Source organism: Zalophus californianus, chromosome 14 (assembly GCF_009762305.2).
Source record: "Zalophus californianus isolate mZalCal1 chromosome 14, mZalCal1.pri.v2, whole genome shotgun sequence".
In the NCBI taxonomy this organism is placed as follows: domain Eukaryota; kingdom Metazoa; phylum Chordata; class Mammalia; order Carnivora; family Otariidae; genus Zalophus; species Zalophus californianus.
The window spans coordinates 56,120,634-56,136,096 of NC_045608.1; the positions used below are offsets into that span (position 1 = coordinate 56,120,634).

A 15,463-nucleotide genomic window follows, 5' to 3' on the forward strand; every position below is an offset into this window, starting at 1 on the left:
TGCTTTTTTCTGTTCTTAGAAATTTCCAACTTTTCTTTTGAATTTCTCATTTATCTTCTCTTTCCTTTGTATTGAATTAGATCCTAATAATTCCCACACCTGCCATGATTATGTAAGTGATGTAGTGATCTCTCACCTCTGTCATCTTAATAGCTAATAATGCTTCACCATCCTTCAACTCTGGTGAGATATGAAAGGGTAATAATCCTAAAAGCTACCATTTTTTAAAGCACAGGTCTCCTGCTAAACACTGTGTAAAAACTTTATTTACATAATTTCCCCTAGTCCTTAGAGTAAACCCATAGAGTAAATGCATTCATCCCCATTTTCTAGATAAATAAAGGTATCAATTTACAGAGTTTACATGACTCTCCCACAGTCCCATAGCTATGAAACAGTGGATCAGGAACTTTAACCATTATCTACTGGATCCCAAACTCCTAATCACTATGCTACCTTGCCTATTATAAAACCTACATAAACACGTGCCTTTCAGAAAGCTTTTCTGGACATTACTCCACACTGCATCTACCACATATCTGTTTCCTGAAATTGCAAATCCTACCACATTATTTTTATTTCATTTTAACGATATTTTGAGCTCATACTAGTAATAGGAACTGTGGTTGTTAATGTTACCATTTTTGTATTTAGTCTATGCATTGTGGTTTTCCGTTTTAATTACAGTCTTCAAAAGAGCAAAAATTTTGTCTTTAGTCTCCTGTATTTCCTCATGGCAGCCAGAATATGAATAATAAATTTTACATTTATGAAGTGCTTCAAAAATTACAGAGCCCTCTCTTATACATTATTTGCTCACCAAAACTCTGTAAGTTTAGATATTATTAATTCCGTTTCACTGATAAGAAAATGGTAGCTCTCGCACATTAAGAGAGTTATCCAAGGTCACATGCTGGCAAGGCTTGCACACAGGTCTTCTGACACTGGGTCCCATCTGTTGTCCACCCCATTCCTCACGCCTCCGGTATCTGTACCCTTCATGAGATGGTCTATAAACAGGAACTTAATAGCTGTTCTAAATTAAAAGATTTGTTTTTATAATTATTCATATTTGCTCTGGATTAACTCGTGTGGGAGACTTTTCCCCATATTTTTTTTCTGTTTTTTTTTGTTTTTTTTATTTTTTATTGTTATGTTAATCACCATATATTACATAATTTGTTTTGGTGCAGTGTTCCATGATTCATTGCTTGTTCATATCACCCAGTGCTCCACACAGAACGTGCCCTCCTCAATACCCATCACCAGGCTAACCCACCCCCCCCACCCTCCTCCCCTCCAGAAACCTCAGTTTGTTTTTCAGAGTCCATCATCTCTCCTGGTTCGTCCCCCCCTCTGACTTACTCCCCTTCATTCTTCCTCTCCTGCTATCTTCTTCTTTTTCTTTTTTCTTAAAATATGTTGCGTTATTTGTTTCAGAAGTACAGATCTGTGATTCAACAGTCTTACACAATTCACAGCGCTCACCGTAGCACATATCTTCCCCAATGTCCATCACCCAGCCACCCCATCCCTCCCACCCCCTACCACTCCAGCAACCCTCAGTGTGTTCCTGAGATTAAGAATTCCTCATATCAGTGAGGTCATATGATACATGTCTTTCTCTGATTGACTTATTTCACTCAGCATAACACCCTCCAGTTCCATCCACTTCGTTGCAAATGGCAAGATCTCATTCCTTTTGATGGCTGCATAATATTCCATTGTGTATATACTTAATACAATGGGAAACTGACTCATTTGTAAATAGTCTGCTAAATTAGAGAAACACTTCTGTGTCCTTTCTGGTTCTGATGTCAGAGAAGCCAAATAAATTCACTGTAGCTCAAGGGAGAATTCCTGCTGTCTTCCTACTACAGTGAAGTTTTAAAAGCCTTAATGGTTTTCAACCATCTTCTCCAATGGGGGAGAAAGTGTATTAAAATGTAATACAGTGAGGACTTTTTCTGCCTGTCCCTAAAGCTCAAGTGCTGGGCTTGCTAGTGGTTTATAGGGACCCATTGTGGCAGGCAGACTAAAAAAATGGGAAACCAGCCCCGAACTTCCAACTCTACCCATAATTATATCCTTGATACTTACCATATTCATAAGCTTCTGGCATATTACTCTCAGCTCTGAAAAGACCCCCTGTGTAAGGGAAGGAGGGAGTGCAGTTAAAGGCTACTGTCCATACTTCGATGTCATGATCAATTACTGTCACTTAGCTATTAGACCCCTGATCGCATATAAATAGGTTAAAATTTGTTTTGCTTATGTTTTTCTCAAGTACAGGAAATTATATATTTGATGCCATTTCTAGGTTTCATATATGAGGTCTAAATTTTTATTGGCTTGCCTGCTTAAAACCCTTTAATAGATCCCCACGGCCCTTGGTTTACAACCCAGGCCCTTCGCCAGGCCTAGAAGCCTGTGCACAGGCCAACCCTTGCCTAGTCCTGTCTCAGGCCCAGTCTCATGGACTTCTCTCACTCAATCCCAATACTTAGCAGCATCCACTTTAATCAGTGCCTAAAACTGCCTCAAGACCATGATACTAGTTCTTGCCTATGCCAAGAACATTCTTCCCACTTTACCCTTGCCCTGTCTGGCCACACACATGTACATTGGCTCCCTTTACACATATGTAAAGGCTGCTTCTCTGGCTTCCAAACTCAGATTAAAGGCATCTCCTCAAGTAGGTCTCCCGTACTAGTCTCTATCATGGCATACTGTTTATTTCATTCTTACCATACCTGTAATCATTGGTTGGTCAGTTAGTTGGTTCATTAGTTCACCAGCTGCCTTCTCTGTAGAGCAGGGAGCTTCTCTAACTTGTTCATTACCATATCTCTGGCACCTAACACAGTGCCTGGCACACAGTAGGTACACAATAAATATCTGTTGATGTCACGGGATATTGATGGTGCTATAGGTATAAAATTCCCTCTCACCCTAAACACAATTGTTAGTATTTCTTGGAAAATCTTTTTTACTAGTAAAATAAATATTTTTACTACTTTAAAAAAAATCACCTATTATAAATTAGCCCTTAGGTTGAACATTTAGTGTAGGAGTATAAAGTAGGTGAAAAACTAAAGTATTAAGCTTTACATAGAGAGTGGTGGTAAACCTGGATAAAGACAAGCATCAGCAATTCACCGACATGGGGAAAGCAACTGATGGGGGTGGGAGGTAACTAAACTAAAAGTGATATTGGGAAATAACTTTTTTTTTAATTTTAATGTTCTCTGATCTCTTCACTTTGTATTAGTTTGCTAGGGCCGCTATAACAAAATACCACAGACTGTGCATCATAGACAACAGAAATTTATTTTCTCACCGTTCCGGAGACTGGAAGTCCAAGACCAAGGTGCCAGCAGGGCTGATTTCTCCTGACGTCTCTCTCCCTGGCCTGCAGATGGCCACTTCTTGCCTTGTTCTCACGTGGCCTTTCCTCTGTGCACAAACATCCCTAGTTCTCTTCCTCTTCTTATAAGGACACCAGTCATGTTGGCTTAGGGCCCCATTTTACTTTAATTACCTCTTCAAAAACCCTAAGTCCAAATATAGTCACATTCTGGGGTACTAGGGCTTAGGCCTTCAACACATGAATTTTGGGAAAGACACAATTCAATCTATGACCCACTTCAACACTAAATCCACCAAATTGTATACCTTTAATATTTTTAATGTGTAGGCGAAAACTTGACCCTTTTCAGTAAAGGCTGATTTGGAAAATGTAAATGTATTGCAACCTGTTGAAAGAAAAAAATTATTACCTACACTCACTGAAAGTGTCTCTTATTTATGAGTTTTCATTTGCTTGTTAACCCTGCTCCTTTTATTCTTTAAAATGTTTAGGAGTTTCAGTTATAAAACTAGACTTCTGGGGTGCCTGGTTGGCTCAGTCAGTTAAGCATCTGCCTTCAGCTCAGGTCATGATCAGGTCCTGGGATAGAGCCCTGCGCATCGGGCTCCCTGCTCAGTGGGGGGTCTGCTTCTCCCTCTCCCTTTGCCCCTCCCCCCTGCTTGTGTGCTTGCTCTCTCGCTCTCTCTCAAATAAATAAATAAAATCTTTTTAAAAAATTTAAAACTAGACTTCTGAAAAAGCTATTTTCCTTAGGATTCTAGAAATATGAATGTCACATGACCAGTGCACATATCTGCATTGGCTGCATTGTACCCACAGAGGTTTACTCAGCATACTCAGATGAGGAATTGATTTTAAGATGAGTTCATTTCTCTGTGATAGATTCTAATACATTTTAAGTTTCCATGGAAAACAAGAGAGACACTACCAGTCTGATGAGGTTATTGGTGAAAATTAGCTAGTGTAGTACCAGACACATGGGAATAACACAATATTCGTTCCTCGCTTGATTTTGAATAGGATTAAAAGCATACAATAAATATTTTAAAATCTCATACTGTAAAACCTGTTCATTATAATATGGTAGAAAAAAAATGATAGCTCATAGTTCACCAATATGGTTAAATGGATAAACTTCAGAGTATGCTTTCTCCAAATGTGCTAAAATAAAGAACTTAGTGTGGGGCCTGTTCTCATATGTTGCTTGATACAATGATATATTGTGTGAAAAGGATATTTGGTGTATTTGGTGACAAATTAACGGCAGTGTGCACCTTTGGAGAAAGAAGAGAAGGCTGTCACGTTAGCTGACTCTTCCCTTTAGGATATCGGAGATGTCAAGTCCACCTAGAGCTTCTGTAAAACCCTTCCCTGATTCAACTAACTGGGCTTTCTTCTTTTTGGTATACCCTAGAATACTAGCCAGTAACTAATCGTATGTTCTTGAGCAAAAGCTAATTTATAGATAAGGAGATGATGGTGCAAAAATGCTTACACCATTAGAGGTAAAGTAGGGGCGCCTAGGTGGTGCAGTCGGTTCAGCATCCAACTCTTGGTTCTGCTCGGGTCATGATCTCCAGGTGGTGAGATCGAACCCTGCATGGAGCTCTGTGCTCAGCACTGTGTCTGCTTCAGATTCTTTTCCACTCTGCTCCTCCCCCCGCTTCACTTGCTCTCTCTCATTCTCCCTCTCTCTAAAATAAATAAATAAAATATTTAGGGAAAAAAAAAAGAGAGGTAAAAGTAAAAAGAATACTTCCATAGTCTCACTGTGTGCCCTGGCACTGCTCTAAACACTATATAATAATCCTCCTGACAGCAGGAGGTATGTGGTCACTGTATCCCCTGTATTAATGAGTGAGAGAAATGAAGCACAGAGAGGTTAAGTGATTTGTCCAAAGTCACACAGATAGTACCTAAGAGGGCTAAGCTGTGAATTCAAAAATGATCCATTCCCACCTCACGCCCACCCTTAGATAACATTCCTACCTGTATTCATCCCTAAGAGTAAGCATTTCTTCTGAATGAGAGCTTACCTTTTTCAGATACCATCTGCTTTCCTAATCTTTAAAAGAACAACAATAAAATGTGAACCAAAGAGAATTTGCCATGATTGCAGGTGGGGAAGATCTGATGTAGATAAATATGAAGGAGTATAATGACATTTCTATAAACTTTAGCACCTAGAAAGAGCAGACAAGAAATCCACATGCAGCAATTGAGTGTGTCTTGATTTTCAGTCTGCCAAATGTGAATAACTCTGTTCGATTTTAGACAGCATGGCTAGTGTTAAAGTGCTGTGTTTTATCTGTTCCCTTCTGATTTTCTCAGTGCTGAGGATGCATGCAGAGCCAAGAAGGATATAGAAGATGTGGGCCAAAGTCCATGACACTGCAAGCCAAAGAGAGCTAACCTGTATTTGTTCTTTTGTCCCACTAACGCTCAGACATGTCCTGCTGTGTTCCAAGCACTGTGCTAAACATTCAAGATCTAATGGTGAAAAGATTGAACCATTCTTCCCCCAAAAAAGCTACAGTCTAATAAAGGAGAAAGACAGGTGAAAAGGCAATTAAAATGGGAAGGGTACCAGGTACCGGAAGGGCAGACAGTGCCGAGTGCCGAGGAGCAACAAACCCAAATTTAGAGGTCAGAGGCAAAGGTGGAAAATGGTCGCTAAAGCCAACAGCAGGATGAAGAGGAATGGGCCAAGTGGAAGTGGGTGGAGGAGGCAGAGAGATTGTTCAGAGGAGAGAGAAAATGTGGAACTTCTCCTTGAAGAACTCAACTGAGGAAGGATGCTAGAGTACGGGGGGGTAAAGGATGAAGCTAGATTATGCAGGACCTCCTAAGTCTTAGGTAGGAGTTTAAAAACTGAGAACCCATTGAAGGATTCTATGCATGTTACAGCCAAATTCATTTTTTAAAAGATCATTGACTACAGGATGCAAAATGAATTGGAAGGAAGAATAAGTCTAAAATAAGAGGAACCTATTGAGAGGGCTGTATGCTAATTCCAGATAAGATGACAGTGGCCTGGAGCACATCAGTGACCCTTGGAATAGAAGGAAACAGAGAAATTTGTGTGTTTGAAGAAGGTAGAACGCATGGCCTTGGTGTTATAACATAGTGAGTAGGTAAAGTCAGGGTCTCGATAAAGGAGTTTGAAGGCATCCCTACAGAGATGCCATTATCATGGTCAATTTTATTACTATTACCCAGGAAGATTGCCATCTCATGATTTCCTGTCTTTTCCTTTCAAACCAGTCATTCAAGAGCCAACAGTTGAAGCTCTGAGAGTTAGTTCATTTCCCTCCCCATTCTTCAGTCCCATAAAATCACGTCCTGGGCCCCGGAATCACTTTGCTCCTTTCCACCCTGACTCTCTTCTGCTCACTGACTCTTGAAGGCCTGAACAAGGCTCCATTGCTGGAGCATTTTGCTCTCAACCTACTGCAAAAGGTAGGAAATAACCTGATAGAGTAATCCTCCGCTTCAGTGCAACTAGGAATGCCTTCCCAGGCAGTAATCCTATTCTTCGCTGCTTGCTAATTGAAGCGTGGTGCAGGAGGCCTAACGACCTTAAAAATAAACCTCTACTGATAAAATTCCTTTCACCCATTCAAACAAATGGAAAAATATTACGAGAAAACATGAAAGTATTTCTGCTGCCCTTTGGACCACATTATTATTTGGTTGACTGTCCCACCTGGGAAGTCAGAACAGGCTTACAGAGAAACCAAAGAAATGTGAACACATCCTAGGTTCCCAGAAATCTTTGCTAAATCACAATTTAGTAAGCCCAACCTCAGCCGAGGCCACTTGAGCTGCCTAGAATGCCATTTTGAAATCACTAGCAACACCCACTGGCCATGCATTGAAGGTAGAAAGTGGAGAGCTTTCAAAATAATAGATTTCCCTGCTCTGAAATGCAGCCTTCACAGCAGCCACCTTTTAATTCATCATGGTCTTGTAGCAAGATTACTGATTATAAAGTCTTGAAATGAATAGCCAGAGACGGAGAAACTGTTGGAATCGGTATTTCTTTGATGATTTAGGGATTACTGGCCATTCATTTTCAACTATTTGTAATTGAAGTCTTGAAATAATGGAATTTATCAGAGGCATGCCTCATTCACCCTTGGATAATGTGAACATACTGAAATGGCACATGTGGACTCATAAATCGTGTGCGTGCACAAAGGGGTAATGTATCACTCCACCCCTCATTCAGTCAGGGCTGGGGGAGGAAAGGCATGGAAGGATGAGTTATAGCTTACTAGACATGATCCCATAACTTCACATCTTACATCTCCAAGAGGCTTTTTTTTTTATGTACCTTTACATTATTTATACTTGCTGGTCATTCATGATAAAAGATACTTTTTATCAAGAGGTTTTTTTATCAAGTTTTTTTATTATTTATTTATCAAAACACTCACAGATGTTTTTGACAAAGTCACTCTCTGACAAATGGATCATTGCCCTGGGCTTAGAGCAATGGGCCCTGTTGTCTACACAAACTGGGCTGAATTAGACATATTATTTCTAATACCAGTGAGAAATGATAAACATATTAAAATCAAATTAAATTGTTTCTTTGTGGAGTAGTTTTAAGTTTAAAGTGAAAAGAGTGTAACTTTTTTTTCTTATTAAAGCTGTAACAAGAAATTCATTTATTATTTTTAACCACTAGAGAGGGCAGACATTGCATTCTAGAGACAAACTTCTGCTTTAAAGCATCAGTTCTCCAGAACTAACTCCTTTTGCTGTTACAGTTATTTTCTTACTCCAAGTCTTTTGTATGCTGACTGAAATCTCAATCTGTGGGGATTGGTACCACACATATGTGAGGATGGAAATCTAGAATTTTCTGTGTTAAGGAATGTTTATAAAATATCATATATGCTATATGAATATCAGTTACACACTCATATTATTTCTTGCATATGGCTTGCATTTGGGGTTTATTTCATGTGTTTAGATTTTCCATTTTATTTTCAAGATCTTCTAGATCCTTGCCACTCAAGGTTTCCCTTAGACCAGCAGTATCAACGTATCTTGGAAGCTTCTTTGGACTGCAGATTCTCAGGTTCTGCGCCCCCCAACCTACACTGTCACCCCCAACTACAGATGAGAAACTACATCTTTTACAAGATCCCTAGGTGATAAGTGCATACACTAAAGTTTAAGAAGCCCTACTCTGCATGGTTGTTGGATGGGAGATGACATTTTGAAGGAGACATGAATCAATGAATCTGAGCAGGTTACTTAAGAGGCAAAATTACAAGAATTAACTGACTTTTGAGCACTTAATGTGTTCTAGGCATCATACTAACTTGATGTGTTTTACATGCATTATCTCATGTGGGCAAAAGGGAAGAGAAGACTTTTTCTGAGGATGGAAAAGTGACTTGGTAAATGTAGATATTCAGGAATATTCCAGATAGTTATTGTAGCCCAGAGAAAAGAGCTAAATCTAGAGTGGAAGTATTCAGGATGGGAACAGGTATAGTTTACATACGTGAGGAGTATAGACTGGAGCAGAGATGATGGAGACAGGAATGTTTTCTGAATGACCAAAAAAAAAAAAAAAAAAAAAAAGTTACAGTAATGGATTCAGCCAGCCAGCGAAAAGCTATGTGGAAGTGACATAGCCAATATTCTGGAAACACATAATGATTTTCACTCATCTTCTCACTTTAGAACAAATGTTAAAAGACTATGTTGCATATTTACTTTATATTTTAATACACATATAAATAATACAAGTGTATATTACTCTATATAAATTCAATTCTTTGCAACGGACAATTCTTACAACCTTAATATTGGCATAGAAGTGTTTTACTTTCAGTGTATAATCATGAGTATTGAATTTTTTTCTTTAAGAAACAGGCTTAAGAATAACAGGTAGGAAATATAAATGGAGGAGAATATATTTAGGGATGAGAGAAACTAGTTTCTAATCTTGATTCTGACCCGATACTTACCATAATAACTGATAAACCAAACTATAATCAACTAGTCTGTTAACAGGATTGATGTTACTGGTATGTTTCATGGAATTGTTTTAATGGCATGCAAAACTTTGTCTTGAGTGAAGAACGTTCTGAAAATTGGGAAATTTGAAATGCTTCTATTTGCTTTAGTTTTTTAAGGGCTCAGATCATTCTTATTCTAGTATGAACAATTTCTATAATTATATGAGACAATAAACAATTCCCATTAATGTCATTAGAAGCCACTGCTATAATTCCATTTTTCTAGAAGTAAATATAAAATGGCAAGTTACCTGAGTAGTAATATTATAGATAACAATTTGTATTAGTTATCTGTTGCTACATGACAAATTATCCAATAACTTAGCGTCTTAAAGGAACAAACGTTTATTATCCCATAGGGGGTCAGGAATCCAGCTAGGTGCCTGTGGCTCAAGGATTTTCATGAGGTTGCCATTAAGCTGTTGGCTGGGGCTCCTATCTTATCTAAAGGCTCTACCTATGAGCTTTCATTCACAAGGTTATTATTGGCTAGCTTCAGTTCCTTATCACATGGGTCTTTCCACAGGCTGCCTTATAACATGGCAGCTAGCTTCCCAAGAGCAAGGAATCCAAATGAGCTCAAGAGAGAGAAACCATACTCAAGATGGAAACCATGGCCTTTTTTATAGCCTAATGTTGGAAGTGACTTTCCATTACTTCTGCTCTACTCTATTTATTAAAAGCTAGCCAGTAAGCCCAGCCCATACCAAAGGAAGACGATTACACACAAATGTGAATACCAGGAGGTGGTGATCACTGCAGGCCAACCACAACTGTTGTGGTGCTGGTGTTGTTGTTGTTGTTGTTGTTGTTGTTGTCACATAGGGTCCATGCTGGGCGTAGAACCCAATGTGGGGCTCTAACTCACAACTCTGAGTTCAAGACCTGAGCTGAGATCAAAGGTTGGACGCTTAACGGACTGAGCCACCCAGGCACCCCACAATTGGCGGGGCGGGGAGGGTTGTGTCTTGCTTCCATATTTTCTGATATTTAAATAAAAATGTTACAGGCAATAAAATTAAAGAGAAAATATTCTTTTATCAGATATGTTGATGAGAAAAGTCACTGTTCTTTGGAGTTTTCTTAGTAAGACATTGAATCAACTGAAGTTCTTAGTAAGACATTGAATCAACTGAAGACAGGATTTATTAATGAAACTTCCTGGCCACATAGTAGATCATGTCATGAATCCAAGTCTGAGATCATTAACCTAACAGGGTTTTGTATAGCTTTCAAATTTTTGCACCAAAAAATTGAAATAGCAAACCCCCCTGGCAGTGATAGGAACACATCAATCTTTCTCATTGCCTAACAGTCTCCTTCTTGCTCTGTTCTCAATAGTATGCTTGAGAGTTCAAACAGGCTTGATGAAGAACACAGGCTGATCGCCAGGTACGCGGCAAGACTGGCGGCAGAGTCCACTTCCTCGGTAAGTAGTTTGAGTGAGAGGCTGTCATTCATGTTCACTCTTACCCTGACGGTCAGTGCTGACGGCAGGGCTGAGGAGGTGTTACTGGATGGCCCACAGGACCTACACACAAGCCTTCCACTGCTTCCATTTGTCCCTCTCCAGCTATGGTTCTGGTACCGCAGAAATCATAGCTCCAGATATGCGGTTACAACACTAAATGCACCAGCCCACCCCCTGATTTCTCTGGATAATTCCTGATCACTTAATAAAAAGAGCAAAGCGATGACTCAGATCCACAACTGGCTCAGATAAGTTTCTACTTTTATCAATATGTAATAGATAAGAGAAACAAAAAATTGCGTAATGAAATCAGAGGGAAAACCTGGATCACAAATCAAAGCTGCCATCTGCCAGACTTAACTACAGGAAGCCATTTAGGACATAAAACCTAGGACCTCAAATCTCTTCGTTAGCAACACAGACCATTTGTTTGTTCAAAGAAATGCTAATTAAAAAATCATAGAAAAACTTTATGAAAGCCAGACATTTTACCAAGCTTAACCTTTCCTACAGTCATGTATCTGGACATTAAAAAGCAGGCTGAGGTTTTCCATGTCTTTGCGGGCTTAGTTAATCAGTGCCAATTTTAAAAATTTGGCATTCTTTAGTGGAAAGATTAATTGTGATTTTTTTTAATTTGTTTAAAAACGAATTGAGGAATTTCTACAATGTACCGTAGAGCAAGGAAAGCAAGGGGCAGGGAACTATACATAATCTGACCCTGCTTTTATAAAGCAATGACAAATTAAACCTTCATTAAATAAATACACCTTAAATATATACATATATTGCATGTATATACATATGTAAATGTAATACGTATGTAAAAGTTGACTCTCATTTAGAAATCTGAAAATCAGTCCGTCCTTGTTATAAAAAATTCTCTTACAATTATAAGTAATGTTCATATTGTGTAAAAGAACTCATTTAATAAAATAGTACTTTGATTTTACAACAAAAAATACACATATAAATATACATATGTATATATGTATATACATATATAATCATATACCTTACTTTTATGTATATGTGTATTTGGTCAGGTTAATTTGTATATATATCTATATATATAATTTGTTAAGATTAATTTGTGTGTATGTGTGCATATATATGTGTATATATATGTAATACACACACACACACACGTATGTATATGTATAGCAAAAGTTATGACTGCATATACACCAGTTGCTAAAGCCAGCTGCATGACCAGGAATGATGGTGTGGCATGAATGTGGAGGAAGGATATATATATCCATCAATGTAAAATTACCTAAATGAATAAAGAAATGCTATAAGTATGTTGATCGAAAGAAAAGAAAATCCTAGTAACTATGACTTTAAAACTATGAAATTTTTAATCGTACATTACAGTGACTGAACAGTTAATTCTAGAGAGGTGTCTCAACAAGGAAGTATTTTTTACACGCACCTGTATTGAGAGAACCATTGCAATGGGGACAGCACAGCAAGAACGAAATAGATCCCCAAAACTTCAAGTCAGAAAGCTCCAAAACAGGGGCTCCTGGGTAGCTCAGTCAGTTGGGCATCAGACTCTTGATTTTGACTCAGATCATGATCTCAGGGTCGTGAGATTGGGCCCTGCATCAGGCTCCATGCTCAGCAAGGAGTCTGCCTGAAGATTCTCTCTCCCTCTCCCTCTGCCCCTCCCTGTACTCTCTCTTTCTCAAATAAATAAATAACTCTTTAGAAAGGGGGGTGGCGCCTGGGTGGCGCAGTTGGTTAAACATCCAACTCTTGATTTCCACTCAGGTCACGATCTCAGGATCATGAGATCGACCCCCACATTGGGCTCTGTGCTCAGCACAGAGTCAGGCTTGGGATTCTCTCTCTCCCTCTCCCTCTGCCCCTCCCCACCCCCCCTCTCTCAAATAAACTCTTTTAAAAAAATAAAAGTAAAAAATGATTTAAAAAAAGAAAGCTACAAAACTATTTTTTCTGTGTTTTGTGTATTTGCCTGCCAAAGAATTCTGTTCTGCTTTTCATTGCAGAGGTGTCCTCCAGATTCATAGAGAAGTTGGTCCTTAGGAGATGAATGGCAATTTCATGTATTTGCTGTTCTTGCTTTGATAGAAATAATTTTTTCTTTCACGTCTGCCTATCTCACAATCCCAGTCTTCTTGAGCACACACAGTTTCCCTTCCCAATGTTAAATAGTCAACCACATGTTGGTTTTACAGCAGCCGACTCAGCAGCGGAGTGCTCCTGACATCTCCTTCACCATTGATGCAAACAAGCAGCAGAGGCAGCTGATCGCAGAGCTAGAAAACAAGAACAGGTAAGGCTTTTTAGACACGCTGGCTGTTTTGATCAGTCTGTGCTCACTGAAAGCTTGTAGTTAACGCTTTAAAATATCCAGGTGTTTCAGCTGTGTGTCTCTTTAAAGGATGACATCTTTCATCGGTGATGTGGGCTTCTGAGAAGCGGGTCTTTAGATTTTAGATTTTCGAAAGCTTCATGAGATTATATATATATAGTTTTGAGATCTCAGTGCAATCAATGCTTTCCCTCTAGACAGCCTAATTTCCCTTGTATGGACATGCTTGCTTTCGTCAAGGAGCTGGCTCATGCAGAGACAAATGGAAGGCTCTTCAGGGAGGGTCCATATAAGGACCCTGGCCAAAAGAGGCATTTGGACTGACACCACGGGCCCCCAGTTGCTCAAGCCAAACACCTAGAGGCCCAGTCCATTGGCAGTCTTTTCTTTATTCAACACAGACTGATTTGCAGCTGACCATCACAACATATCCCAAACTGCCCACTCCATTTCCACCATTACCACCATCCCAACCCATCACCGTATAAAACACAAGTCATATCAGGTTATTTTCTGTTCAAAACCTTCTGATGGGTTTCTGTCACACTTTGACTAAAACCCACCCCTCTTACCATGGTCTGCAAGGTCTGACCGGGACTAATTCCTGCCTACCTTTCCAGCCTCAGCAAACCCCGCTCATTACCCTCCTCATTTTTTTCTTTATAGCCTCTGCACTCATTGCTCTGTCATTGTAGAGAGTTCTTCCTTACGGTCCCTGCATGGATGGGCCCTTCTCATTATTCAGGTCTCTGCTCACAAGACCGCCTAGCTAATGCCATGACCTCCTACACCGGGAACCACTCTCTATCACAGCTCCGTGTGTGTGTGTGTGTGTGTGTGTGTGTGTGTGTGTGTGTGTGTGTGTGTGTATGCACAAGAGAGAGAGAAAGAGAGAGAGACATCACTATCGGAAACAATAGCATCTATGTGTTTGCTTCCTTGCGTATTGTCTGTCTTCCTTGACTGAAGTGGAAGTTCTTTGAGAACAGAGGCCATGCCACATGGCCCCTGGGTTCCAGAACCATGGTTAGAACGTTGTAGAAGCTCAGTAAATAGATACTGAGTGAGAAAATAATAAATAGTGGAATTAGATCTCAAACTCAATACTGAATAAGTCCAACATGGGAGCAACTTGTATGTTCTATATTTCTTAGAAGAGCACCAAAACATCTTACCCCTGAATCCCATTCTTAGACACTGATGTAACTTCTGAGATCAAACTGAATAGAGGACAAGGTTGGGATCATTGTTTCATGCCTGTAGAGTTTAACCTGAGAATTTGGAGATAAATGGTCAAAGTATTTTTTTTTAAAGTTGTATGGAGAGGGGCACCTGGGTGGCTCAGTTGGTTAAGCGTCTGCCTTCAGCTCAGGTCATGATCCCAAGGTCCTGGCATCAAGTCCCTCAGCAGGGAGCCTGCTTCTCCCTCTCCTGCTCCCCCTGCTTCTGCTCTCTCTCTCTCTCTCTCTCTGTCAAATAAATAAATAAAATCTTAAAAAAAAATAAAGTTCTGTGGACAAAAATGTAAAGGAAGATACAAACTTGGTTGGCACACTTCCATGTTCTTAGAAGGAAAGAAAGACTAAAGTGAAAACTCCCAAGCCCACAAATATCTTATCTTGGTTGTAGTGTTCTCCTGCTCCCCCACCTCTCCAGAGCACTATTTTCCCTGCCAATCCTCTGCTTCTACTGAGCATGAGGAGAAATCAGAACTTCCCTTAAGGAAATACCCCAGGCAAGAATATCTGCCTCCATGTGGGATTTCAGGCAAGAAGCACCACGAATGTCCTCATGGCCCGAGCTGTCCTGTGCTACCACTCTTACTGCTTGTTTCCAAGATGTTTCTGGATATTGTACTCTCCGAATGCATGTTTTAGGACCAGAGAGAGAATAAAGAAATAGGAGTGAGAACACATGTCAGAAAGAGAAGTTCATCCGGTCCCTTAGTCCTTTCATGGCCCATAGAGTTCCCCACCCCATGCCTGAAGAGTATCTAGTCCATCCTGAACACTTTTCTCTAAACCAGTGGACTCATGCCCTCCAAAGACCCCAGAACCACATCCCAGAAACTTATCCAGGTCCGACTGCTGCACCATGGGAATTCACCCAGGGATCCCATGGTCTCCCAGGTGACAATTAACCCACTAATCAGATATCTGAGCTTCAGGAGAGGATAGAGTTCCTCACTTCACTTTGTGACTACCCTAGGTAGTGGACATTTCAGCAGTAATCTTAGAAGA

The 15,463-nt window shown here is 39.8% G+C and overlaps 1 protein-coding gene across 34 annotated transcripts in view; it reads left to right on the top strand.

Annotated features, from left to right (window-relative positions):
* Positions 1-15,463, top strand: part of DTNA (dystrobrevin alpha) — a 340,156-nt gene that overhangs the window by 290,382 nt on the left and 34,311 nt on the right. For 33 of the 34 annotated variants that reach the window (XR_003516895.1, XM_027575980.2, XM_027575982.2 and 30 more), the window contains 2 exons: positions 10,753-10,840; positions 13,087-13,184. Coding sequence is in view for 33 of the 34 variants with exons in the window: in XM_027575980.2 (XP_027431781.1) it covers positions 10,753-10,840; positions 13,087-13,184 (186 nt within the window). In the remaining variant the exon portion in view is untranslated. Of the gene's footprint in view, positions 1-5,701; positions 6,626-10,752; positions 10,841-13,086; positions 13,185-15,463 lie in introns of those variants that run through there. The other variant, XM_027576011.1, reaches the window with a different exon arrangement.